This window comes from Oncorhynchus tshawytscha, linkage group LG02 (genome assembly GCF_018296145.1).
Source record: "Oncorhynchus tshawytscha isolate Ot180627B linkage group LG02, Otsh_v2.0, whole genome shotgun sequence".
NCBI classification, from domain to species: Eukaryota; Metazoa; Chordata; class Actinopteri; order Salmoniformes; family Salmonidae; genus Oncorhynchus; species Oncorhynchus tshawytscha.
The window spans coordinates 69,569,873-69,594,923 of NC_056430.1; the positions used below are offsets into that span (position 1 = coordinate 69,569,873).

The following is a 25,051-nucleotide window of genomic DNA, read 5'->3' on the forward strand; positions in this document are numbered from 1 at the left end:
CCCATTCAGGGTTTGCAAAGGCTGCTGGGAGCAGCGGGGTCTCTTTGGACCAGATACATGTTTACACAAGAGAGGCTCTAGGTCTGTCTGAAAACAACAGGGTGAAAAAGAGAGACGGAGAGATGAAAGACAGACGTTTCCAGTGTATATCCTTTCTCCTGGCATAAGGGCTTAGTTAATAGTTAATAACATCCCCTTGTGTGAGGGTATTAAGAGAAGACCAATTATTGTTGCCAATGGTAGTCTCTTTGACTACAGCCGTGTGTCTCAGATTTGAGGTGGAAGTTTTGCCCTTAATTAACCACAGATCTAGGATCAGAGTATCATAACCCAAACATCTAACCTTCAGGAGGATTTAAAGAAACATCTGACCCTGGACTAGTGGTTAGGGGCAACTTGACCTACTCTTGTGTCGATCAACGACATTAAGAGATCCTCAAAGCCAGCTATATTAACAGTTGCATAGCAAGATGTGCTAGACTGAAAACTAGTCATTACTAGCCTATATCAAGGTTTTAACAGGTCTCTCTCGCAAAACCTTGTATGTCAGTGAGACAAACCTGCATAAATAAAGGTTGAATAAATAAATGCATTTGGTTGTGAATGCTGCTTTCTTTGACAACACAATAAACTATAGACTTAGTCTAGGGGACGTTTGGACTCTCCACCTAGTCTGAGGACCTCTGCCCTTCTCAATCAGAAAAGCTAACAAAATCAATCTTTCTGTTGGTGACTGAGTAGTTCTGTGTGAAACCATCCACAACCCATTAGAGGCCATTAGCTCCCAAGCAGCAATTTGAACCCCTCATGTGTGTGTGTGTGTGTGTGTGTGTGTGTGTGTGTGTGTGTGTGTGTGTGTGTGTGTGTGTGTGTGTGTGTGTGTGTGTGTGTGTGGTGTGTGTGTGTGTGTGTGTGTGAGTGTGTTGTGTGTGTGTGTGTGTGTGTGTGTGTGTGTGTGTGTGTGTGTGTGTGTGTGTGTGTGTGTGTGTGTGTGTGTGTGTGTGTGCTCACCTATATCTCCTCATAGCCTACGTTTCAGCAGTGGAACCAAGATACAAACTTCCTCAGTCAACCCTGTTTATTATTCTACCTTTGCTTTATTACACATTGGGAGTAATCACTTCCAAGGGGGAGGCTATTTTCCATTGCACCCACTGGTTATCAATGGGACCTTTGAGGGTAGGAACCTTCCTCCCCTGATTGAAACATAATTTCCTGTCAGGCTGCACACTAAGTCTATTGAGATCAACCCAAGTCTTTCTCTATGTATGGCTCTTTCATATTGACCAGAATGACCGGGAGATCCCAAGACCTATGCTGCTACTCTGCCTATCAGCTTGCAAAGAGCAGGGGTGTAGAGAGTGTATGTACACACACACACACACACAATCTCCTCAACCTGCAGGGTTTTTACTGCAGCAGGCCAGCTCCCAATCCAAAGAAAATACAGGTCTAAACTCAAGGGTAGTTTTGGCATGTTAAACATAAGAGTCATGTAAGTTTATATGTGAAATGCTCCAATAGTTACCACACACACACACACATCACCTGAGAGTCCCTCGGCAGGCCGCTATAAAACATGCTACAGTACATTAAATTACTATATAACAGCCTGTCAGCTCCTTGACGTTTTGGGGCCAAGGCAGAGATGAGTGTGTGTGTGTGTGTGTGTGTGTGTGTGTGTGTGTGTGTGTGTGTGTGTGTGTGTGTGTGTGTGTGTGTGTGTGTGTGTGTGTGTGTGTGTGTGTGTGCGTACGTGTTGTAGCACTACTGCGTCTCTGAGGCTACAAGAGATACAGACCATACCTCTCCCCCACTCCCAGACCAATTACTAAAACTCACATTGATTCATTGACTCAACCATGTGTGGAGAATAGCAGTGCAGACATGTTTTTACAGAATAATCCCTCACAACGCTCGGAGTATAATCTCAAAAAAGGGACAGTGAAAGCATACAGTTTTGAGATAGAAAAATAGACGTTCTGATCTGCTATGATTCTGTCTCAATAACACCAGATGTTTGGATAGAAATACATATATCCACTGAGGAGCATAGGCGAGGACAGGAGAGAGTCAACATTACCTGAAGGTCAAAGAATTTGCTGTATCTCCTGTAGATTATGTGGGAGGTGTTGTCAGAGTATGTGACATTGATGAGATACACCTGCAACGAGAGGAAGCGCATGGTTAACACAGTGGACCCGACACACGGCATACCAAGGCAACAACCCCGGCACTTCAAAGGTCAATGACACGAACATATATCTGTCAAGGTGTAATAGCGGGTGAACATCATGGTGATCTCATTCACCTTCTCCACCCATTGAACCTCTGCACTTCCTGCCCCAGCCACGAGTTACAATTACAACAGCCATTCCCATTCAAGTGGATGAGGCTTTGTCTGAGTCTCTTTGTTCCTTCCAGTAACTATATTTATATGATAGATGACGTGTAGAAACCGACCGTTATGTTCCAGACCCGGAGGGTTGGAAATGTAATTGATGCTGATATCATCTCCGGCTTTAATCTTGCATAGGGGAACATAGGAAAGATATCAAGGAGTCTGGAAAATTCCCATAAGAGAGGTCAGTCAGGACGGTTGAATGGGTTGGAACTCGAGTTTATGATGGATATCTACAGAGGAAGTGTTGTGCCAATATACAGTAGGATATCTGGTGAAATGGGTATTTGAAGTCACAAAATAGCAAGCAACAAACATAACGTTAAAACTTGACTGTTAAAATCAAGGCTAACTGCTACTAAACATAGCCTTTCACAGTTCTAATATGCTTTAGTACTGGGGACATTGAGGTTAAGTCCCAAACCTAAACCATTGGCCCTTTGGCTTCATTGTTCTCAGCCCAATCTCTGCTACAAAAACACACAATTTGTTTAAGTTCATAGAGATTCCATATACTTCATAATCATAAAGCATGTCAAACATGTTCACATCTGGCGTTTACTCAAAATCAAGGCAAAGATTGAGATCAAAAACAGCCATTGTCAAATAATTGACAATCAAATAAGATTTTGTCAGCCAACCAAATAGGCTAAATGAAGCTACAGCACTGTGTAGGCCTATGGTTGCACTTTGAGCACTAAATGTTGTCGACTTGTCAATATAGAAACAATTCACCTCAGGAAATATAGCCATCTTCACTATGCCTAGAGATGAAAATCACCTCATGATATGTTGGCCATTGAAAATCAAGTTCCCCTTGTGAAGTGTCAGACACAGGTGTTTCCCTAATCCCCTTGCCTACGAGCACAGCGAACCCTCATCCTAATACATCTTACACACTGGTCCCTGCAGCAACCTGCCAAGAACAGTCATAACAGCTAGCCTTAGAAGAATTAGCCCCAAACAAAAGAGACCTGACGTAAGAGAATCAGCCAATTGAAACAAAATACTCTCCCAAGAACAAAGCTCTGTGTTAAAAGGCCTTGTTGCTGCTGGAATGACACCAACTATTGCTGGCTAGCTTCCAACGTGAGTGTTTTCACAATTCTCACCCATGGAAATGTTACGCTAACATCCAAGCCACTGGAAGTATGTCATGCTAATGCTAAGCTAATGACGTGATAGTGACTCCATAGGGTTAGTGTCAACGGCTTGGTTTGATTTGTATTGTGTTAGCGAGTAGCGGCTCCAGCACTAGCCTTTTCACTCCCATGGAAATGTTATGCTAAAATCAAAGCCACTGTTATGTTATGCTAATAACCTGTTAGCGACTCCTATGGCGATGTCTACTTGAAGTCTGTCATGCTATGCTATGCTAGCTAATGAGGTGTTAGTGACTCCATAGGACTTAACCCTTTCAAAGGCTTGGCTTGACTTGCATTGCTGCTGCCAAAGTCAGTGGCACTGGAGGGTTGGTGAATTTACTTACTGGAGTCTTTACAGAGTCTGTAGTCAGACAGACAAGTTATTCTGTAAGGACCTCACATGTTGTGTTCCACCTTCAGTGAAGTAGGCTATCCTTTACCAGAAACACTATACATCACCAAACATTAAACCATATTTTTACAGCTCAAGGCCGAACAAGAAACTACATAATGAATCAAAACGGAAAGCCAAAACTAAGGGAGGTTAGATGAATGAAGAAAGTGTTAGTGCATAGCAATCCACATAGATATGGACTTTATCTGACACCATTTCCCTTGGAGGGTCTGGAAGAGCTGCATGCTGCATGGGGTGTGTGCCTAACACCCCACAAGTGCGTGTGTGTTTGTGTGTACGTGTGTGTGTATGTGTACGCCTCAAGCAAGTGTGTGTGGGCTTGCCCTGACTTTCAGGGAGTGGGTGTGTTGTTCTATAAATGCTTTTGACCTGACCGGCATGTTGCCATCCTCCCTCCTCCACCACCCGATGCCACTTGGCCGCTTAATTTGACCGTGGAGCAAAACCTCTCTGGGATGTGCCAACAGAGGGAGGGAGGGAGGGAGGGAGGGAGAACTTAGTTAAAACGATCCCATCCCAACCAGCAGAACAGATGGATCTATCCTCATAGGAACCACAATGAAAAACAGAACTAGTCTATCCACACCACACAACCCACGCCCAAAATATCAAGCTTAAACCTAATGCCCTCGTCCCAACCTAAAATAGACTATGTCGTCCCTCAGGGAGTGAATGGGATTGAATGTGAGTTAACAGCCTAGTACAGCCCATCACTACCTGAAAGCAAAACAAACCTACACTGTAGGTGTCACCTCAATTATATTTCTGGATTGACATAGGATTGACTGTGGAGAATAGTGCTGTTTGACAGCTTGAAAAGTTTTTTTTTCCAATCGACTCTCAGATGAGGGTAAAAAATTCCAGCAATGCTTTAAAATAGCATGTAGATGCGTTGCAGGTTGACTCATGGTTCAAGTACAGCTAGTCGTGAGCACCTGATGGTCCACACAGCCAAAACACTCTGAATCATTATTTTAGGGGACCAAACACACACACACATAAAGTTACGTCCTAGTTGTCAGTTAGAGGGAGTTAGATTTGTTTTCTAATGTTACACAGGTTTAACACATTTGAACAACACAGTGTTATAAGAGTGAGTTGTCTTCCCAGCAACAGAAGGTGTGCTGATGGAATCCCAGATGGTGGGTAGTCAAGTGTTGCCGCACCGTTCAAATCAAGATAAAATCCCGGCCTTGCCATACGGTTAGACATTCTAGTATGCATGTCTGGGCAAATCAAACAATGTTGCAATTTCAAAACAGAAAACAAAAGAGACAATGTAGATAATATTATATTTAATATATATTTATAAATAAGTTTATACATGACCTTTACTGCATAACACCCCCTATTCTACTACACTCTAGTTCCTTGTTGTCCACATCACCAACAAACTAACATGGTCCAAGCGCACCAAGGCAGTCATGAAGAGGGCACGACAAAACCAACTGCACCATCGAGAGCATCCTGACGGGTTGCATCACCACCTGGTATGGCAACTGCTCGGCATTCGACCAAGGCACCACAGAGGGTAGTGCGTGTACGGTCCAGTACATCACTGGGCCCAAGCTTCCTGCCATCCAGGACCTCTATACCAGGCGGTGTCAGAGGAAGGCCCTAAAAATTGTCAAAGACCCCAGCCACCCTAGTCATAGACTGTTCTCTCTGCTACCACACGGCAAGAGGTACCGGAGCGCCAAGTCTGGGTCCAAGAGGATTCTAAACAGCTTCTTCCCCCAAGCCATAAGACTCCTGAACATCTAATCAAATGGCTACCCAGACTATTTGCAATGCCCCCAACTTTTATGCTGCTGCTACTCTCTGTTATTATCTATGCATAGTCACTTGAATAACTCTACCTACATGTACATATTACCTCAATTACCTTGACTAACCGGTACCCCCTGTATATAGCCTCGCTATTGTTATTGTTATGCTGCTGTTTAATTATTTGTTACTTTTAATTGTTTATTTTTTGTATTTTTCTTAAAACTGCATTGTTGGTTAAGGGCTTGTAGGAAGTATTTCACTGTAAGGTCTACTACACCTGTTGTATTCGGTGCATGTGACAAATAAAGATGTATTTGATTTGTACTTACAGCACACAGAGAACCCAGATATAACACCATTAAACATTTCCTTCACTCTTGGCAATCCAGTCGTAAACCTGTACTGGCTGGCACGCTAGCCCTAGCTTCTAAAGATCAGCTGTTACCATCAGACCCACTTCTTGGTTTGGCAACCGGAACATTTAACAGACAGATGGGTGGGGGAGATTTATGGAAACAATGGGCCCAACCTAAATCGTAAATCACTATAGCAGACTACATAATATATCATATAAATAGGAGGTTAAGGTAATTAGTTTGGATATAAATGGTGATTCAGTTCATTACTGTTATTTTAAGTATTTATAATAGTTTACTACAATATAATTACATGTCTTACTCTCTGAATACCCTGTGACATCAGCAACCAAATGAAATAAAATACAGCAACGATATATTCTATTCTGTCTATTCAATTTTTATTCTATTCTATTCTGCTCTCATGTCAACAGCCAAAGGGGTTTGATGAAACATTCAAAAACAAAGAGGGAAAGTACATGCATGGACAAATACAAATGAATCAATCAAGTTTGTGTCCCAGACACCCAGTGTCCCAGATCTAGCAAGAGAAAGCCCTCGTTCGTCATCGTCTCTTGCTGTGATGCAAATGGTTTCAGCTTGGGAGACAAAAGTCTCATTCATGTCCGGCATTTCAGAGAAAGACGAATAAGAGCAAATTGGATCTCTGATTATATCCATGAATCAACCATGAATCATAGGCTACACGGCTATGATTCGCTTAGTTATTGTTTGACAGCTTTTATTCAGCTTTTCACAAATTACTCACCTTTCCCACCACATGTAGTGACTAGCAACCACAATGTAAGACTCTGAATAAACCAAACTACAATAGTTTATGTCTATGAATGGAGAAAATGACTTACTGTCTCTGTAGAACCTGTGTGTTCCCCAGTTTCCCAGTTTAAGAGTGAGGAAGGCTAAGCAGAGGGCTTGGTGGAGCATAGACTGTGGGCCTAGCCACAAAATTACACCGAACCCAAAGCCTAAAACACTATACTTAACCTAACACATAAAACAGAAAGGCATTACATGCTGCTAGCCAGATGACTTTTATATGGATTATGCATGGGGATTGAATGAAGTACAAGGATGGGAATACTATTCGCTTGAGAATAGATCTAAAGGGAAATCCACTTTCCATAGTAACCACAACGAAGCTAATAGAGTCAGATTTATTAAACGAACAGATGAAAAGAGGTTACGGATGACAAGACAGCTTGAAGACGTGCGCATGTGTGTCCATGTGTGTGTGTCTCCTCTACACATTCACCAGGTCATACTGTACCAACAGAACAAAAACAACCAGCCTGCCATCTAAGTCTAACTTTAACTAGACCAAGGGCTTTGGTTTGGCAGTGGATCTATGGTGGGAAACCCATTTAATACAGGTTTGCATTAGCTCGGCCAATATACTGCCCCTGATCGCTCACCAACCCAACCATCCCTCCTAAAACTGTGGTGAGTTCCAGTTTCCACATCCTTCGCCTCTCTCTACCTTCTCTACCCAGGGCATAGGAAGCGCAGGCCTCCTTTCTCTCTCTCTTCCTCTCCCTAACCACACTTAGAGAAAAGGTGCTACCTAGAAACTAAAAGGGTTCTTCAGCTGTTCCCATAGGATAACCCTTTGAAGAACACTTTTTGGTTCCAGATAGAACCCTTTTGGTTCCATGTAAATCTCTTTGTGGTTCCATGTAGAACCCTTTCCATAGAAGGTTCTAAATGGCACCCAAAAGGGTCCCACCTGGAACCCAAATTGGGTTCTATCTGGAACAAAAAAGAGTCCTGCTATGGGGACAGCCGAAGAACCCTTTTGGAACCCTTTTTTCTAAGAGTGCAGCAGCCAACAGGAAACAGGAAGTGCAGGCCTGGAGCAGGCAAACAGAAGTTTTTCTGAGAGAGACAAGGAAAAAGTGGAAAAGTGTCCATTCAGCTGTCATTTCCTCCTCCCTCTCCCCTTCCCTCCCTCTGCTTTGTCTTGTCATGTACAGTAGAACAATTCACATAGAGTTGTTCATTGTATCCTGTTTCATACAGTACAGCTCGGGTTACGCAATCCTAGAGGCCTCACTTTGAAATCGCCACTTCACTAGACTACACACACAGTGAGGTACAGTTGCAGTATACTGCATGGCCAATTTCTCACAGTAAGGGCAAGGACTACCATTGCAAGCCCCACATATTGCCCACACACGTTGTCCGTCTTCGCATCGTGACTCCCGAATGTGTCGACATACAGAAATGACATGGAGCCAGAGGCAATGTTTCATGTGGTTTACTGGATATCAAAAGAATGGGATGTGCTACAGTGCATAATTTATATTGTCCAAAAAAGAAATACAAAAATAACAGTTTGTACATGCTGGTGATGATTAAGACATGTTGCCTAATAAACATCCCATCTTGTAATAATCTGGTCGTTTTATAGTGTTCATAAAGACTGAGGTTGAAGAAGACTTCCCAATTGTTCCAGGCAAATAAAGTTCTCCAAAGTGACTAGACAACATCTGTCGGTGGTTGAGACATTCAGCAACATGTGTTCAGGGCTCCAGTAATAACATCCACTGATCCCTCCTTTCTATTTGATTTATTATACATTTATTTAACCAGGCAAGTCACTTAATGACACATTCTTATTTATACTGAACAAAATTTAAAAACGCAAAATGCAACAATTTCAAAGATTTTACTGTGCTACAGTTCATTATAGGGAAATCAGTCAATTGAAATAAATGAATTATGCCCTAATCTATGGATTTCATATAACTGGGAATACAGATATGTATTTGTTGGTCACAGATACCTTAAAAAAAACTGGGGGCATGGATCAGAAAACCAGTTAGTATCTGGTGTGACAACCATTTGCCTCATTCAGCGCAACACATCTGCATGCATAGAGTTTATCTGGCTGTTGATTGTGGCCTGAGGAATGTTGTCTTCAATGGCTGTGCGAAATTGCTGGATATTGGCAGAACTGGAACACACTGTCGTATTCATCCTTCCAGAGCATCCCAAACATGCTCAATGGGTGGCATGTCTGGTGATGCAGGCTATGGGAGAACTGGGATATTTACAGATTTGTTTCAGAACATTCAATTCTCCAGCAACAGCTATGGTGGACATACCTGCATACCTGTGGGCATGCCAATTGCACACTCCCTCAAAACATGAGACATCTGCGGCATTGTGTTGTGTAACAAAACTGCACATTTCAGAGTGGACTTTTATTGTCCAAAGCACAAGGTGCACCTGTGTAATAATCATGCTGTTTAGTCAGTTTCTTGATATGCCACAACTGTCAGGTGGATGGATTATCTTGGCAAAGCAAAAATGCTCACTAACAGGGATGTAAACACATTTGTGCATAACATTTTAGAGAAATAAGCTTTTTGTGTTCATGGACATTTCTGGGATCTTTTATTTCGGCTCACGAAACATGGGACAAACACTTTACATGTTGTGTTTATATTTTTTGGTCAGTATACAATGACGGCCTGAAGAGGCAGAAAGCTTCATGTGGGGACAGGGGATAAAAAATGGTTCAAGACTATGTAATACAAAACGGACAACAGACAGAAGACACTGGCAAAAGTACAAATACAACAGCAAACAAACAGTAGATGTATGTGTGTGGTGTGTGTGATTTAAAACCACATGCTTCCTAACAAGGCAACGCAAACTAGTGACATCGAGTGACAATTCGAAACAACTACATGTCTCAACAACCTGTTCATCTATTTGTCCTTTGAACTCCTCCAGGGACACCAGGTCCTGTAGTTTCAGGTTGGCTTGGAGGGAATTCAAGATCAGGGTGATGAGTAATGAAAGGACATTTTTCCACACTCTGTTCAAATTTTACCGACTGTTTGCATAAAACAAGACTGAGATGTGAGCTTGTATGAGTTCTCATTTCGAGCTAGAAGAGAGGACAGATAAAATGGCACACACAATGAAATGTAACGCACACACACACACACTCCTTCACCATACACACACTTCCAAAGCCTCTTGTTCAGTGACGGGGCGAGCCTGTGTGAAGTGAACAGAGTACAATGACTTCACTGACGACAGACGTCAGCACAGCACCCTGACTCACACACATACAGACACCACTCTCTTTCCTGCTGGACCCTATCGTCGTCAAACTGAGGAAAACAATGGGCCAAGCCTAAAGCCCAGCCTAATAAAAACCCTCGAGTGTGATTCTCTCAGTGAGCAGTAACCATTGGAAAACAGAGGCCTTTTCACTCAGGTCATCATTCTGTTTTTGATGGCTCAATAAATATTTGAGTAGGAAACAACCCCCTGGAGGCCTGTTTTATGATGCTAAACAACAACTAGCACTGCTGGTTCTGACTAAAGGGACGTCCAAAAGGTTTCCAAATGTTGCTGGGTTTATTGAGTAGCAGTGGCTTCATTTGAAAAGCAAATACTGCTGGATTGCTACCAGCTCTTTAAACACTCGTCGCACCTGAACAAGAAAGAAGAGGTGTTGTAATATTTTCTGTGTCTAAGCAGATGTGTTCCCCTGGGTCAAATTACCACTTCACCCCTGACAAAGACTTGTGTCTCACCCCCCTCCCCCCTCACTCTGTTCTCATAGGATAAGCGTTTCCAGCTGTTTTCACCAACAGTGTTGAGATTGGTGGAGGGACAGAATCTTTCTCTATCTCGCATTCTCTCTCACACACAAGCACATATTTCTCTCATTCACACACACACACACACACACACAGAGTGAGACAGTCTGGGGATTACTCCCTCCAGTTTCTTCTCACAGTGACTAGCTAGCGGTGATCCCAGGGGCATGGTAGCAACGGAAACTAGGCCAGAGAGAGGCCCATGAGACTGCACAGCCCCAAAACACAACTGAACACAACACTGGCCTGGGAATCACCAGCAACAACTAACAACGTGCAATACATGTAGTACGTCTAATGGTTGAGTAGGTCTATATGTGGATCTGATGGCTGTTGGTGCGTGATGTTCCTTGCAGGTTAGGTATAATATATGGTCTGTAAGCTACAACATCCCAAAAGCCTGCATGTGTGTAAATCTTAAAGAGATATTGATGTATAAGCACACTACAGGGAAATTCTGAAAATATAATATGCTTGCCTGAGTGCATGATTATTTCAACAGCAACATGGAGTGTTTGAGTTGACAACATCGAGTATGATCATATTTAATGAGATTGATAACAACTTGTTTGTTAGCTATGTGTCGAGTCCCACGAGTCTGGAGTGTAATGAGATATTGATTCGTATGCCTGCTGTAGGCAAAGTTCAAAAATATCACTTTCCCAAGAGTACAGTAAGCTGCCTTGAGGGACCCATAGGTAGACTACAGTAGCTCTGTGTTCAATTGTACAAGACAGAGGATGACTACTGAATTCATGAGTTCATGATAAACATGTAAGGGTAGTCTATCCTATCATTCACTTTGGCTATTGCCTGCATGATTCTAGACAGGAGGTACTGTACTAAACAGTGAATTTGTCTCATTAAATGTGTTTTTAGCTTGAATTGGCAATAAACTATGCCAGGTCTTGTGATTTATAATATAATAATATAATATATGCCATTTGGCAGATGCTTTTATCCAAAGCGACGTACAGTCATGCGTGCATACATTTTACAAATGGGTGGCCCCGGGAATCAAACCCACAACTGCCATGCTCTACCAACTGAACAACTTAAGTCATAAGTAGTATGTCATACCACCATTTATGACAAAGGCTGTTATCATTCTCATGACATAGTCTCTACAGATGTGGCATTCTAAGAAACTCCCGAGATATACAAAACTAGTCTATATTAGTTCCAGTTGAATAAAGCATCTCAGTTCGGTTCTCAGGTTGTTGAAAAAGATACGCCACAGTCGTAACCTGTCATTACTTAAAGTGTCTGTATTGTCACTAGTTATAACCCTTCTTTATATTCATTTGTTAGGCTATAACACATTCAAATGAATGACAAGAATGACATATATGTTCTAAGAGGCCAGTGCCATACACAGGAAATATCATCTACACAATTTGATAAACGGAGATATTGATTGGCAGACTGAATCAATAACTCATGAATCGTTGGCTAGTTTAATCAAAACTGTAATGAGCTGCGATGACTGGTCTAGGCTATAAGTGGTGAAACCTTTCACCGTGTATTCTATTCATAAATAGATACAGAATATATTAGGTAGTTATTGTAGTTCGGATTTTGAATGGACCCAGGTAGGTAGATAAAGGGTAAGGGGGGTATCCTACTCACGTAATGTTTGGACGGATTGCGCCGCTTCTCCACGTCCACGACTTTTACATCCAACACTGTCCGAAACTGCATCTTGACGTTGGAAATGGCTACAGCGTACACACACAATAAATGCAATATCCCAGTTCCTGTAGTAGGCTAGCCTCTGCAGTTCAAGAAACGTTGGAGAAGAAGAATTCAATAAGGACATTCATTGATTGGGTTGTCGATTCTAGCTAATGTTCCGGCGCAGGGAATCAAATGTCTTGCCTTGAGTATGCGTAATATACCCAAATGCAGAATATATCATAGTCCCTATCAATTGAAAATATATCTTTATATGGCTAAAACATTCTGCCCGAAATCCGAAAGGCGATATCTTCACGTTGGACAACAAGGCAGGCTGGCAAGCAGTCGCATGCTGAGAAGGAGGTCACCTCAAATAGGAAAGTGGAGCGAGTTCCTTTGTGTTGGACCACAAGACCTTCAGCGAGGGGTGCATACCTGTAGGCTATATAGGGTTGGGGTAGACTGAAAAAGCCACCGAATTCACCGCCAAATGCCTCCAGAAGCAAGCAAGGCGCAGAGCAAATCTTTTTTGGGGGGTTAGTGGGATGGGCTTGCTTGTCGTGAGTCCACCAGTGGGATCAAGCATTTGGGGTAAACTGTGCTAGAAGATTGAAGTCCCATAGTCCAACTCATAGTTTATGGTATACTTGCATGTAGTTCTGTGTATCTTGGCATCGTCTATATGTTTGTAAACATTTAGATATGTTGGAAAAGATGCGTAATCATTGTAATAATATTCACGAGCTTTAATCCTTCCTCAAAGTGTTCCCAACAGTGGCTACAATGTAGCTAATGACAAGAAAAATGTGAACGTCACACTGCGCTTGGATCATGTAAGGATACTTTTTATGAATGTGATTGGTTTCAGCATAACAATTTAACTCTTCATTATCAAAAGCATTTATGGTTAAATAGCTATTTGTAGCCTTTGTAATGGTTATAACAACATTTGTTCTTTGGGCCTAGATAGTATAAACGATTCCAAATTTTAGGCTTCTTATGCCACGCAGTTTTGTTGACAGCGGTGGCAACTGAGTCATAAGACGCTATAGGCTGCTCTCATCAATAGCTTGGACGTATGGATACAGATGTTTCAAAGTGGACCAATCAGCGAACGGGCTGCATCGCGGTGCATATTAAAGGACGAAATACTGCCCCCGTGTGCAAAATGAGCATATGCTCCAAGTTTAATTTGAAATCCAGGTATTTTACACATTATTTATACAACTTTAGCACATTTAAAAAAAATATATTGCACAACTGTACTCCTTAAATATACATTCATACAAATGTACATAGCTCCCGCAAGATTGATAGCGACTGACATCTTGAAGACGGCCATGTTAAGTAATAATCCAATTTATTAAGGCACACGTTATATATATTGTAATGAAACAGCAGAGAGCAGGTCTCGAACCCTCAACCTTCGAGCCCGAGGTCCGGCACGCTATTGACTGTGCCGCAAAAGCATGCTCCTGCGGCAGACTCGATTTCCGCGCTTATAAACCCAGGGTCGTTACAATATTTTTCAAACGGGAAAACAAAAACATGCGTTTCTTATTGGACAAGGTCGGATAGTACCTCCCCGTTTCACTCCCATTTCAGATAGTTTGTGGAATGTCCCAGAATGTCTAAATCAGCGTCAGAGGATAGTGTAATGACTGTCGCTGGTGCTGATGATGTCACTATTACACTCCAGAGCTTTGAGGACCAGCTCCAAGGCTGCCTTGCTCACGTTGCGACTGTACCTCTGTCTCACACTGGACAGGATGTGCAGGATGTGGCAACCCTTTTCCGCATCTGGCAAAGCGAGAGAAATACCATCAATACATATTATAATACACTGGTATAGCACTGGGGGAGCAGTATATTGTAAAGTACTCTAAAGGGAGTGAGAAGAGGGGAAATGCCCTTACATTTCTCTCGTCTGCAATCTTCCCGAAGAATGTCTCTGATTGCCATGAGAAGATCCTTGTCCCGTTCCGTTACCTAAAGGGGTGAAATACGGTAGAATCAATACTTGTGTCATTCCAATATAACCTTCAGTCACCACAATAATACAATGAAAGATCAGTCTCAAAATCATTCATTCTTATATGCTGAGCACTTTGTTTGTGTCCCACATCCCATGAGCCTCAGCATCAATGTGTTTGATGAGCTTCACATAGCACTGAGATCCTCTGTGATATCTATCTTGATGTGCTGCTGCTGCTTACATGGTAGACTTCATCCTGACATTTGACCTTGCGGAACACCAAGCCTTCGTCCTGCAGAATCTGAAGGCTCTTCTGGAGTAGCTCCCTGAGCTGTTTGAAAGATGTTGGTGGACCCGATGATGGACCAGCCTCAGGCTCCTAGCATCAAATCAGATTTTTTTTTAAAAATACGGTTCCACTTTAAAATGAACAACTTAAAAGCTTAATGGTGCCTTCATAAACCCTTTATAATGCCTACATAGATGTTTCACAAATTATCTAGGCTATATGCATATACAGTGGGGAGAACAAGTATTTGATAACCTGCAAAATCGGCAGTGTTTCCTATTTACAGTACAAAGCATGTAGAGGACTGTCATTTTTATCATAGGTACACTTCAACTGTGAGAGACGGAATCTAAAACAAAAATCCAGAAAATCACATTGTATGATTTTTAAGTAATTCATTAGCATTTTATTGCATGACATAAGTATTTGATCACATACCAACCAGTAAGAATTCAGGCTCTCACAGGCCTGTTAGTTTTTCTTTTCTTTTTTTCTTTCTTTTCTTTAAGCCCTCCTGTTCTCCACTCATTACCTGTATTAACTGCACCTGTTTGAACTCGTTACCTGTGTAAAGACACACTCAATCAAACAGACTCCAACCTCTCCACAATGGCCAAGACCAGAGAGGGTGTAAGGACATCAGGGATAAAATTGTAGACCTGCACAAGGCTGGGATGGGCTACAGGACAATGGGCAAGCAGCTTGGTGAGAAGGCAACAACTGTTGGCACAATTATTAGAAAATGGAAGAAGTTCAAGATGACGGTCAATCACCCTCGGTCTGGGACTCCATGCAAGATCTCACCTCGTGGGGCATCAATGACCATGTGAAAGGTGAGGGATCTATCCAGAACTACACAGCAGGACCTGGTCAATGACCTGAAGAGAGCTGGGACCACAGTCTCAAAGAACCATTAGTAACACACTACGCCGTCATGGATTAAACTCCTGCAGCGCATGCAAGGTCCCCCTGCTCAAGCCAGCGCATGTCCAGGCCTGTCTGAAGTTTGCCAATGGCCATCTGGATGATCCAGAGGAGGAATGGGAGAAGGTCATGTGGTCTGATGAGACAAAAAGAGCTTTGTGGTCTAAACTCCACTCGCCGTGTTTGGAGGACCCCAACAACACCATCCCAACCGTGAAGCATGGAGGTGGAAACATCATTCTTTGGGGATGCTTTTCTGCAAAGGGGACAGGTCAACTGCACCGTATTGAGGGGAGGATGGATGGGGCCATATATCGCGAGATCTTGGCCAACAACCTCCTTCCCTCAGTAAGAGCATTGAAGATGGGTTGTGGCTGGGTATTCCAGCATGACAACGACCCGAAACACACAGCCAGGGCAACTAAGGAGTGGCTCTGTAAGAAGCATCTCAAGGTCCTGGAGTGGCCTAGCCAGTCTCCAGACCTGAACCCAATAGAAAATCTTTGGAGGGAGCTGAAAGTCCGTATTGCCCAGCAACAGCCCCAAAACCGGAAGGATCTGGAGAAGGTATGTATGGAGGAGTGGGCCAAAATCCCTGCTGCAGTGTGTGCAAACCTGGTCAAGAACTACAGGAAATGTATGATCTCTGTAATTGCAAACAAAGGTTTCTGTACCAAATATTAAGTTCTGCTTTTCTGATGTATCAAATACTTATATCATGCAATAAAATTCAAATGAATTACTTAAATCATACAATGTGATTTTTTTGGATTTTTGTTTTAGATTCCGTCTCACAGTTGAAGTGTACCTATGATTAAAAAAATACAGACCTCTACATGCTTTGTAAGTAGGAAAACATGCTAAATCAGCAGTGTATCAAATACTTGTTCTTCCCACTGTATGTGTACTTGTTCTGCTGCTGTCTTCTGAGGTTGTCTGGAGACCAAAGGCTGTAGAAGGTCCTGGACATCATAAGGTCTGAACCTGGTGACTTCTTTCTCTTTCAGGAAGTCCTTCAGGATACGAGTGGCTCTGCCAAGCAGGTAGGAAGCAGAACCACTGCAGGAATACCAAATAAGCCATAAAGATATTCACAAAAACGTCACTAAATCAAAGTTTGAAGATATATCATGCATACTAGCCGAAATGATGCTGCTCCTCACTGACCGGCAATTGAATACAGCTAAAGAGATTATTAGACCTACCCTTGAATGTTAGGGTTCTGTGCACTGCTGTCCAGATGGAATGGTTTATCATAGCACTGTCTGTAGAGCTGAGGAACCTCCATCATCCAGGATATCTGGACCGCCATCACCGGGTCTGACACTTTATCTACAACCAACATAATGGGGGGCCATTAGAGATTGTATGGACAACAATATGTCAGGTTTAATAAACTGGGTATAGTTGCAAAATGCAGAAGTGTGTGTCCACATGCGCATGACCGTGCATGCCTGCGTCTGTGACCATGCTCATGTGTCGCCTCTCCACTCACAGTAAGTAGAGGCCATTATCTCTCGCTGTTGTCTGGAGGTCTTGACGGGCCCTCGCACCCTGAGCAGTTCGCCTATCTCCAGGTGGGAGCTGCTATGTTGGGCTTGCCGTAGTTTCTTCAGCTCGTTGGCTGGGTTGAAGTCTTCACGAGCGCTGCTACCGAAGGACCTTGCCCCTGCTGAAGATATTACAGCCAACCGTGAACATGAACAGGGCTGACACACAGCTATAATGAGAATATCTGCACTTACGTGTAGCAGGGTCACCTTGTTCCCTCCACGGTTCATCTTTCCAGCAAAGGCTGTTTATAACACCAGTACCATCATCAACTGTGAAGCAATGATAACAGCAACCATATTGGACTCAATGTTTGCATGTGGATAATAGTTTGATGTGAAGAGACAAAGTAGGAATATTTCAAAATGAATCAACTGAGCTTCATCATTACCTCCGTAACAAAAGAAGTCTTCTCGCTCTCGTTTGTACACCACAGTCCCGAGCACATCAACTTTGAATATCGGGTGAGAGTTGTAGAAGTATATCCCTAGGTTAGGGGAAATTAAATGTGTTAGCTAGTAATGTTGAATAAACATGACAGTGGCATTCACGTTGTCAAAACTGAAGGTAAAAGTACCTGACACTTGACAGGACTCTCTCATCTGTAGGATGTCTTTGACATAGAGCCTGGTGAAAGCGTTGAACATGGGGTCCAGTCCCCACAGCATTGAAGGTGGTTCCTCCCAGACACTATCCTCCTCTGGATCCTTCGCTTCAGGCTGCATACCATCATAGGCGACTCATTACACGCGATCAAAGACAATCAAAAGTAGCAAGCTAACCTACCTACCTACTTACTTACGAACGATTACTCATCTCTCCCTCGCTTAGTTAGTTTGTTTTGCTTCGTTTTCCCGGGAAATGGTTTGATATTTGAGCAAATATTTGCACAGCTTCCGCAGAAGTCTGAGTTTCCGGTCACGTGAATTTCCCACACGTAAATATATAGATGTAAAAAAAAAATGAAAATAGAACAGATGAAATAAACTATGTATTTATGTTAACATATTTTACTCGTGAAGGACGATTATTAATATATGTAAATGTGGTAAAGATAACAATGTTGAAAAGTTTGCGGCTGCACGAGCGAGTGCACGTCTCGCATGGGTATCTGGGACATGTCGTTTTAAGCAATATAATGAGAGAATAAAGAAACCCATCACTGTATCAGACTGTATTATCTCTCATATTGATGCAATTATCAGAATTGAACATTTTCAATATTAGGGTAAATGTGCAATCTTTTTTAATGAGGCTATATGGCTTTTCTTTCTCGTTAAATTTGATTTAGGATTTACAAAATGTTGCAGGGCTGAACAATAGGCCTGGACTATGAATGCATTGAATAGGCCTCTACAAAATGTCGTACTCCTTAAAATATTATTTAAACGTTTTCTTTCATTTATGAATAAAGTCTAACACATAATGCTAGCCTCCAGTGCTGAGGGTGGAAGCAACGTCCTCTAGGAGCTCTCTCCTCCAACATCGATCAAGCGTGAAGAAGTGAAAGAACTACAGTTGCGGGCTCATGAACGCGCATTTGACACCAAATCCTCTAGATTACTGGACCCCGTGCTTCGCCAAGGGAAAGAAGATTGTCTTATCATACCAACGGTGTTTTTATTCGATATACAAACATTCAAGTGACTTTGGGGGATCGAATATAACATTTATTGGAATAGAATTCTTTTGAAGGGTCGATTCTGTACCTTCTCTGTTTGCTCTTTGGTTGAGGAAAGAGCCCTGCCGTTTGCGTTGTCAGGCCAGTGTTGGTTGTTCTGAGTTAAGGAAGAGCAGCAACTTCCCGTGCTTACTTTGCACTGTGAAAGTCTATTCTTTGGACGGAAATACAATGCCAGGAGACATCAAAGTGAATATTGTTGGTGTAAGAATCAACAATAGCCCATGATGTCGTTGGAACTTAATTTTGTTATGGTATAACTGTGATATCGTTGCCATAATAACGGTTTGACCATCAATTATTTCAGTCTAACAGTATTTGAAATCATTCTGAATTGTTATAATACTGTAACCTATTGAATATGCCACCCCGGAGTCTGCTTGACTCAGAAGAACACACCATGGGACCTAAGTAAACACAACAGTTCAAGTCCTATGCAGTAGAACGCACTGATGATCTTCGAATTGCTGGATATTCATTCCTTTATCAACTGTCTATCTGAAGAAGGCTGGCTTGAAAATGGCATCCTTTTTCAATTTCCGTAAAATCTTTAAATTAGGTGCTGAGAAGAAGAAGAAACAGTATGAGCATGTCCACAGAGACGAGAACCCAGAGGAGATATGGGAGATCATTGGAGAACTGGGGGATGGAGCCTTTGGGAAAGTCTATAAGGTAGGATAGGTCCTTTTGAGTCATCGTAGACCTCTTCTGATTTGTTGTAGCAATGATGATGACATTGTAAACACGTTACACTTACAGTTTAACACCATCTTTCAAGAGTCATGTCATGTGTGTGTTCCTCCCCGACCACTCTGCTGTAACCAATTGGAGTAATAAATCTTACATCGTGTTCCTTGGAATTCTTCCCTTCAGCTACGACTGGAAATGTTACTTCTTACTCTTATGATTAGGACTAAGCCCAACATTGGATTAATGACTGCCATTCTTTTCATTTTGGTCAGCATTGCCAACTCCACTGTCTCCAGTCCCCATACACGCATGCACACACACACACACACACAGCTATTTCTTCCCAAGCTCTGAATGTTAAGCCTTTCACAGCAGCCCTAAACCGTGTTAGATGAGTCGCAATACATTGTGGCATTGTTTTCACCGACCTCGATGCATGGGCAGAGCAAAAAGCATTGTTTTCACCGACCTCGATGCATGGGCAGAGCAAAAAGCATTGTTTTCACCGACCTCGATGCATGGGCAGAGCAAAAAGCATTGTTTTCACCGACCTCGATGCATGGGCAGAGCAAAGAGCATTGTTTACATGAGTGACATTGAATGTGATCACCGGTGAGTGGAGGGCCAAGACCAGTAGCAGGGTGCTTTGTCGACGCTTTAACAATTAGCTTGTTTGTTCTTCTGTAGCCACCAGCCTATTTTTGGGCATGGTGTAATGGTATAATAATAGCCATCTGGATCCCTACCATGATTGTGCTCTGTTTTCAATTTATTTCTGATCTATTATGGTTTCCAAGTCTAACTATTACTTGTGGTAGAGAATCCCATATGCCTTAGTCAGTTTAGTAACAGATGCCATGTGAAGTTGACGACTACTACAACCAAACCGTTGGCTGCTCCATGAACAAAGCACAGCAACATTTACTCTACATTTACTAAGAATAGTAAATAATGGACCATCCTGGCACTACTAGAGCTACAACAGGCCAAATCGAATATGCTGCAATCTCATGATGAGTCACCCTATTTGAACTGGCCTCCAAACTCCCCATCCATTCATAGTGAAAGAGAAGTGTGTGTGTGTGTGTGTGTGTGTGTGTGTGTGTGTGTGCTGAATATGGATCCATCCTGTGAATGTGATCATGTGTAATGTGATAATACGGGATAATGTATTCAAATCATTTCAATGGCAGACGTGACCTGAGGAACACAACCAAGTTTAAGAGGAAGTGCCATATCCCATATCACTGCATATGTCCGCATCCAGCACATCCTGCTATGAGACACGACCAAAACAAACGGCAGACAGTTCCACTTCAAATGGAATTGGGACGTGTGCTGCGATGGTCGTCATCGAAGATGTGAAAAATACATTTTGAGAAAAAGTGTCAGTTTGATGCTTTTAGTTTTTTTGCGAACGTCATGTGAGATCTGATCTCAACTCTTCTCTTGACTCCTATGATGAGAGCAACAACGGGACCCATTCTATTCTATCATTTCCACAAATCCCCCCCCCCAAAAATAACTCGCTCACTCTAACCTTGGTACGTCTTCCACGGGCAGCAACAGAACCTCAAGTCTATTCCATTGTCAGAATCCACCATAATAACCCTCTCACTTCTGCCTGTGTTTCTCTTAGGCCCAGAACAAGCTAACAGGCATTCTGGCTGCAGCTAAAGTGATCGACACCAAGACGGAGGAGGAGCTGGAGGACTATATGGTAGAGATCGATATCCTGGCCTCCTGCGACCATCACAACATAGTGAAGCTGCTGGACGCCTTCTACTACGACAGCAAGCTATGGGTGAGTAGGGAGTGGCGTTCTCAGCAGAGGTTGGGCTTTGTTAGCGGTGTTGCTGTGATAGTGTATTGATGTTAGTAATAGCACAAACTCTTGAAGGTCTATTCACCGGAACATTGGTTGTGAGACGGAATGGTTTATGGAGAATCAGCTAAGATCAGCAGTGTGCTGCAGTGTCGTCCTTCGCTGGGGCCTCTTATCTAGGCTATTATGAGTTGTGAGGACTGACCTGTGTCATGGCTGTCAGTACAATGGAATGTTCATCCTCCTCTCACACCTACGCTACCTCGGTTATTGTCTTCCCAGGTCAAAGTTCAAATGAGCACGTACACTAGCAGCATTTATTGTAGGGTATTGCCATATTTGATATAGAAATTCATTTTTGTATTACAGTATATTATTATATTGCCTTTTTCGTCGCCACGAAATCACTGAGTGATGTTGTGTCTTTCTGTCACCTCCCAAAATAACTAGAGTCCATCCATATAACCCTCTCTTTGTGTACACATTGTTCTAGTCCTCACCTTGGGGGATGGTGGTCACTTCCTGTGAATTTTGATTTGGATTTGGAGATCTAGTTTCAGATGACTTATCCCGGGGCACACCTGTGTCCGTAGATAAGGATGACATAATTGCATTGGGAAAGTGGTCATGCATAAATTAGGACATTTGTGCGATCATATCTAACTAGCTAGTAATAAGGGACCATCTGTTTTGTTTTGGTCTTCTTGGCATAGGACACCTAAAATGAACCAAGCTATATAGGAATATAATACCTATAAAACAAAGGCATTTCCACCTTTTATTCAGGAAAAGTGGATTCAACAAATAATACGTAATATAAAATCTAAATCTACAAGGTCAGTTCTTCTAAGGTGCTACCTGATAGGTTACATACCCTAGCCTCCCAAGAGCTCCAAAGCAGAACGAGACAAAAGCTCCATCGCTTTTCTCAAGCTGTGATGATTACCTGCAGTATTTGGTGACACTGCAGCTCTGTTGAGTGCTCAGCCCTTTCCTCTCCATTGTCTGCTGAACAATGGCTTCTAGACCAATGGAGGTTGTGTATTGATTATTATCTAGGCTTTTTTATTTAGCCTTTATTTAACAAGGCAAGTCAATTAAGAACAAATGCTTATTTTACAATGACGGCCCGGTAACAGTGGGTTAACTGCCTTGTTCAGGTGTAGAACGTCAGATTTTTACCTTGTCCGCTCAGGGGATTCGATCTAACAACCTTTCGGTTGCTGGCGCAACGCTCTAACCACTAGGCTACCTGCCACTTACATGGTAGCTGGTGTGTAACTAGAGAAAGCAAGAGATGAGCACAGGAGCTCTTGCTGTAGATGAAAGACTTGACGTTCTAAAAGTCTGTGTCGAGGTCAAGTCTGGAGAGGGATTTATTTAGTCTTCCTCATTTGATATGGCTCTAATAACAATGTGGTAAAACCACATGTTTTTTAAGGGGTTAGATTAGGGACAGTAGCCATTTTATGTTTCCTCAATTTCACTTGGGTTTCCACAATGTGTGACTGAAGCTAACTCTTTTACCATGCACATACCCACTTTGCAAGTTATTGGATAGACGGGCAGCTAAAGGTCCCGAAGCTTCTGCACATGTACAGGATTCTCTACTTTGCCCACAGTCTCTGCTCTACTCGTAGAGAACAGGCCACTCTGGCGAACGGTGCTCGTTTAATAAAGTTAGATCAAAGCTGAATCAATGTCTGCGAGATCACTTAATGATGGTATTCTACGTAACTGAACGACATGTGCTTTGATTGAAACCAAACACGTGTAGGCTACAGATGAACACCATCTGCTCTAAACTGCACTCACTGTACATCATTCAAAAGAACGCTGTAGGCTACCTCGGAACAACACTGTAGGCTACCTCGGAACAACACTGTAGGCTACCTCGGAACAACACTGTAGGCTACCTTGAAATAACTCAAGAAGATCTACAGTGCCTTCGGAAGTATTCAGACCCTTTGACTTTTTCCACATTTTGTTATGTTACAGCCTTATTCTAAAATTGATTAAGTAGTCCCCCCCCATCAATCTACACACAATACCCCATAATGACAAATGAAAAACAGTTTTTTTTAAAATAAAAAACTGAGATATCACATTCAGACCCTTTACTCAGTACTTTGTTGAAGCACCTTTGGCAGCGATTACAGCCTTGAGCCTTCTTGGGTATGAGGCTACAAGCTTGGCACACCTGTATTTGGGGAGTTTTTCCCTTTCTTCTCTGCAGATCCTCTCAAGCGCTGTCCGGTTGGATGGGGAGCGTTGCCTCACAGCTATTTTCAGGTGTCTCCAGAGATGTTCAATCAGGTTCAAGTTCGGGCTCTGGCTGGGCCACTCAAGAACATTCAGAGACTTGTCGCGAAGCCACTCCTGCATTGTCTTGACTGTGTCCGTTGTCCTGATTTGAAGGTGAACCTTCGTCCCAGTCTGAGCTCTCTGGAGACGATTTTCATCAAGGATCTCTCCTGTGCTTTGCTCCGTTCATCTTTGCCTCGATCCTGACTAGTCTCCCAGTCCCTGCTGCTGAAAAACATATCACACATAAATCATGCTGCCACCACCATGCTTCACCGAAGGGATGGTTCCAGGTTTCTTCCAGACGTGACGCTTGGCATTCAGGCCAAATAGTTCAATCTTGGTTTCATCAGACCAGAGAATCTCTTTTCTCATGGTCTGAGAGTCTTTAGGTGCCTTTTGGCAAACTCCAAGCGGGCTGTCAGGTGCCTTTAACTGAGGAGTGGCTTCTGTCTGGCCACTCTACCATAAAGGCCTGATTGGTGGAGTGCTGCAGAGGTGGCTGTTCTTCTGGAAGGTTCTCCCATCTCCACAGAGGAACTCTAGACTTCTGTCAGAGTGACCATCGGGTTCTTGGTCACCTCCCTGACCAAGGCCCTTCTCCCCCAATTGCTCAATTTGGCCGGGCGGCCAGCTCTAGGGAGTCTTGGTGGTTCCAAATTTCTCCCATTTAAGACTGATAGAGGCCACTGTGTTCTTGGGGACCTTCAATGCTGCATAAATGTTTTGGTAACCTTCCCCATATCTGTGACTCGACACAATCCTGTTTCGGAGAACTACGGACAATTCCTTTGACCTCATGGCTTGGTTTTTGCTCTGACATACACTGTCAACTGTGGGACGTTATATAGACAGGTGTGTGCCTTTCCAAATCATTTCCAAATTATTTAATTTACCACAGGTGGACTCCAATCAAGCTGTAGAAACATCTCAAGGATGATCAATGGAAACAGAATGCAACTGAACTCAATTTCGAGTCTCATAGCAAAGGGGTTTGAATAGTTATGTAAATAGTGTTTGTTTTTTTATGAATTTGCAAAAAATTCTACAAACCCGTTTTCGCTTTGTCATTATGGGGTATTGTGTGTATATTGCTGAGAAATATATATTTAATCCATTTCAGAATAAGGCTGTAACGTAACAAAATGTGAAAAAGTCAAGGGGTCTGAATACTTTCCGAAGGCACAGTAAATGCATATCCCCATGAAGCTGAATGAGATCAAATGGTTGGTATGCAGATGCTTCGTGGACTTTTCACTGGTAAAACTAAAATAATTATCATTAACGATTGACAGTGAGAAATGATGAATGGAGGGTGATAACAACATTATTTGCATAAAGGTAAAGAAACATGCGCAGTAAGTGATTCAGATCTTCAGCTCTGGGGAAAAGGGACGGACGGGCTGTT

General features: G+C 42.6%; 3 protein-coding genes across 6 annotated transcripts in view; 1 reads left to right on the forward strand and 2 right to left on the reverse strand.

Annotated features, from left to right (window-relative positions):
- The window catches only part of LOC121840439 (SH3 and PX domain-containing protein 2A-like), a 42,158-nt gene extending 29,229 nt beyond the window's left edge, over nucleotides 1-12,929 (reverse strand). For both annotated transcript variants that reach the window (XM_042303664.1, XM_042303667.1), the window contains exons 1-2: nucleotides 12,357-12,929; nucleotides 2,084-2,164 (exon numbers count right to left, since the gene is read on the reverse strand). In XM_042303664.1, coding sequence (XP_042159598.1) covers nucleotides 2,084-2,164; nucleotides 12,357-12,428 — 153 coding nt within the window. In that variant the 5' untranslated portion in view covers nucleotides 12,429-12,929. The remainder of the gene's footprint in view (nucleotides 1-2,083; nucleotides 2,165-12,356) is intronic.
- Nucleotides 12,930-13,564: 635 nt separating this feature from the next.
- On the reverse strand, nucleotides 13,565-18,079 carry LOC112262900 (CST complex subunit STN1). 3 transcript variants are annotated; one of them, XM_024438735.2, is made up of 9 exons: nucleotides 17,721-18,079; nucleotides 17,535-17,630; nucleotides 17,338-17,415; nucleotides 17,088-17,261; nucleotides 16,798-16,924; nucleotides 16,477-16,651; nucleotides 14,621-14,758; nucleotides 14,321-14,393; nucleotides 13,565-14,204 (listed from the first exon to the last, which is right to left on the reverse strand). In XM_024438735.2, the coding sequence occupies exons 1-9, from the start codon at nucleotides 17,866-17,868 to the stop codon at nucleotides 14,047-14,049; spliced, it is 1,167 nt and encodes a 388-aa protein (XP_024294503.1). In that variant the 5' UTR covers nucleotides 17,869-18,079; the 3' UTR covers nucleotides 13,565-14,046. The 3 variants fall into 3 exon arrangements, with proteins under 3 accessions (XP_024294503.1, XP_024294502.1, XP_024294504.1); XM_024438734.2 differs by having other exon boundaries at nucleotides 17,088-17,264; nucleotides 17,721-18,078; XM_024438736.2 differs by having other exon boundaries at nucleotides 16,501-16,651; nucleotides 17,088-17,264; nucleotides 17,721-18,077.
- A 597-nt stretch (nucleotides 18,080-18,676) lies between these two features.
- Nucleotides 18,677-25,051, forward strand: part of LOC112235239 (serine/threonine-protein kinase 10) — a 38,947-nt gene continuing 32,572 nt past the window's right edge. The window contains exons 1-2 of the mRNA XM_024403656.2: nucleotides 18,677-19,496; nucleotides 21,154-21,318. Coding sequence (XP_024259424.1) covers nucleotides 19,344-19,496; nucleotides 21,154-21,318 — 318 coding nt within the window. The 5' untranslated portion in view covers nucleotides 18,677-19,343. The remainder of the gene's footprint in view (nucleotides 19,497-21,153; nucleotides 21,319-25,051) is intronic.

Coding starts and splice junctions, on each gene's coding strand:
- LOC112262900 (XM_024438734.2), bottom strand. CDS start 17,868: ATGCAGCCTGAAGCGAAGGATCCAGAGGAGGATAGTGTCTGGGAGGAA. Junction 17,631..17,720: donor AGAGTCCTGTCAAGTGTCAG/GTACTTTTACCT, acceptor CCCCTAACCTAG/GGATATACTTCTACAACTCT. Junction 14,205..14,320: donor AGATTGCAGACGAGAGAAAT/GTAAGGGCATTT, acceptor TCGCTTTGCCAG/ATGCGGAAAAGGGTTGCCAC.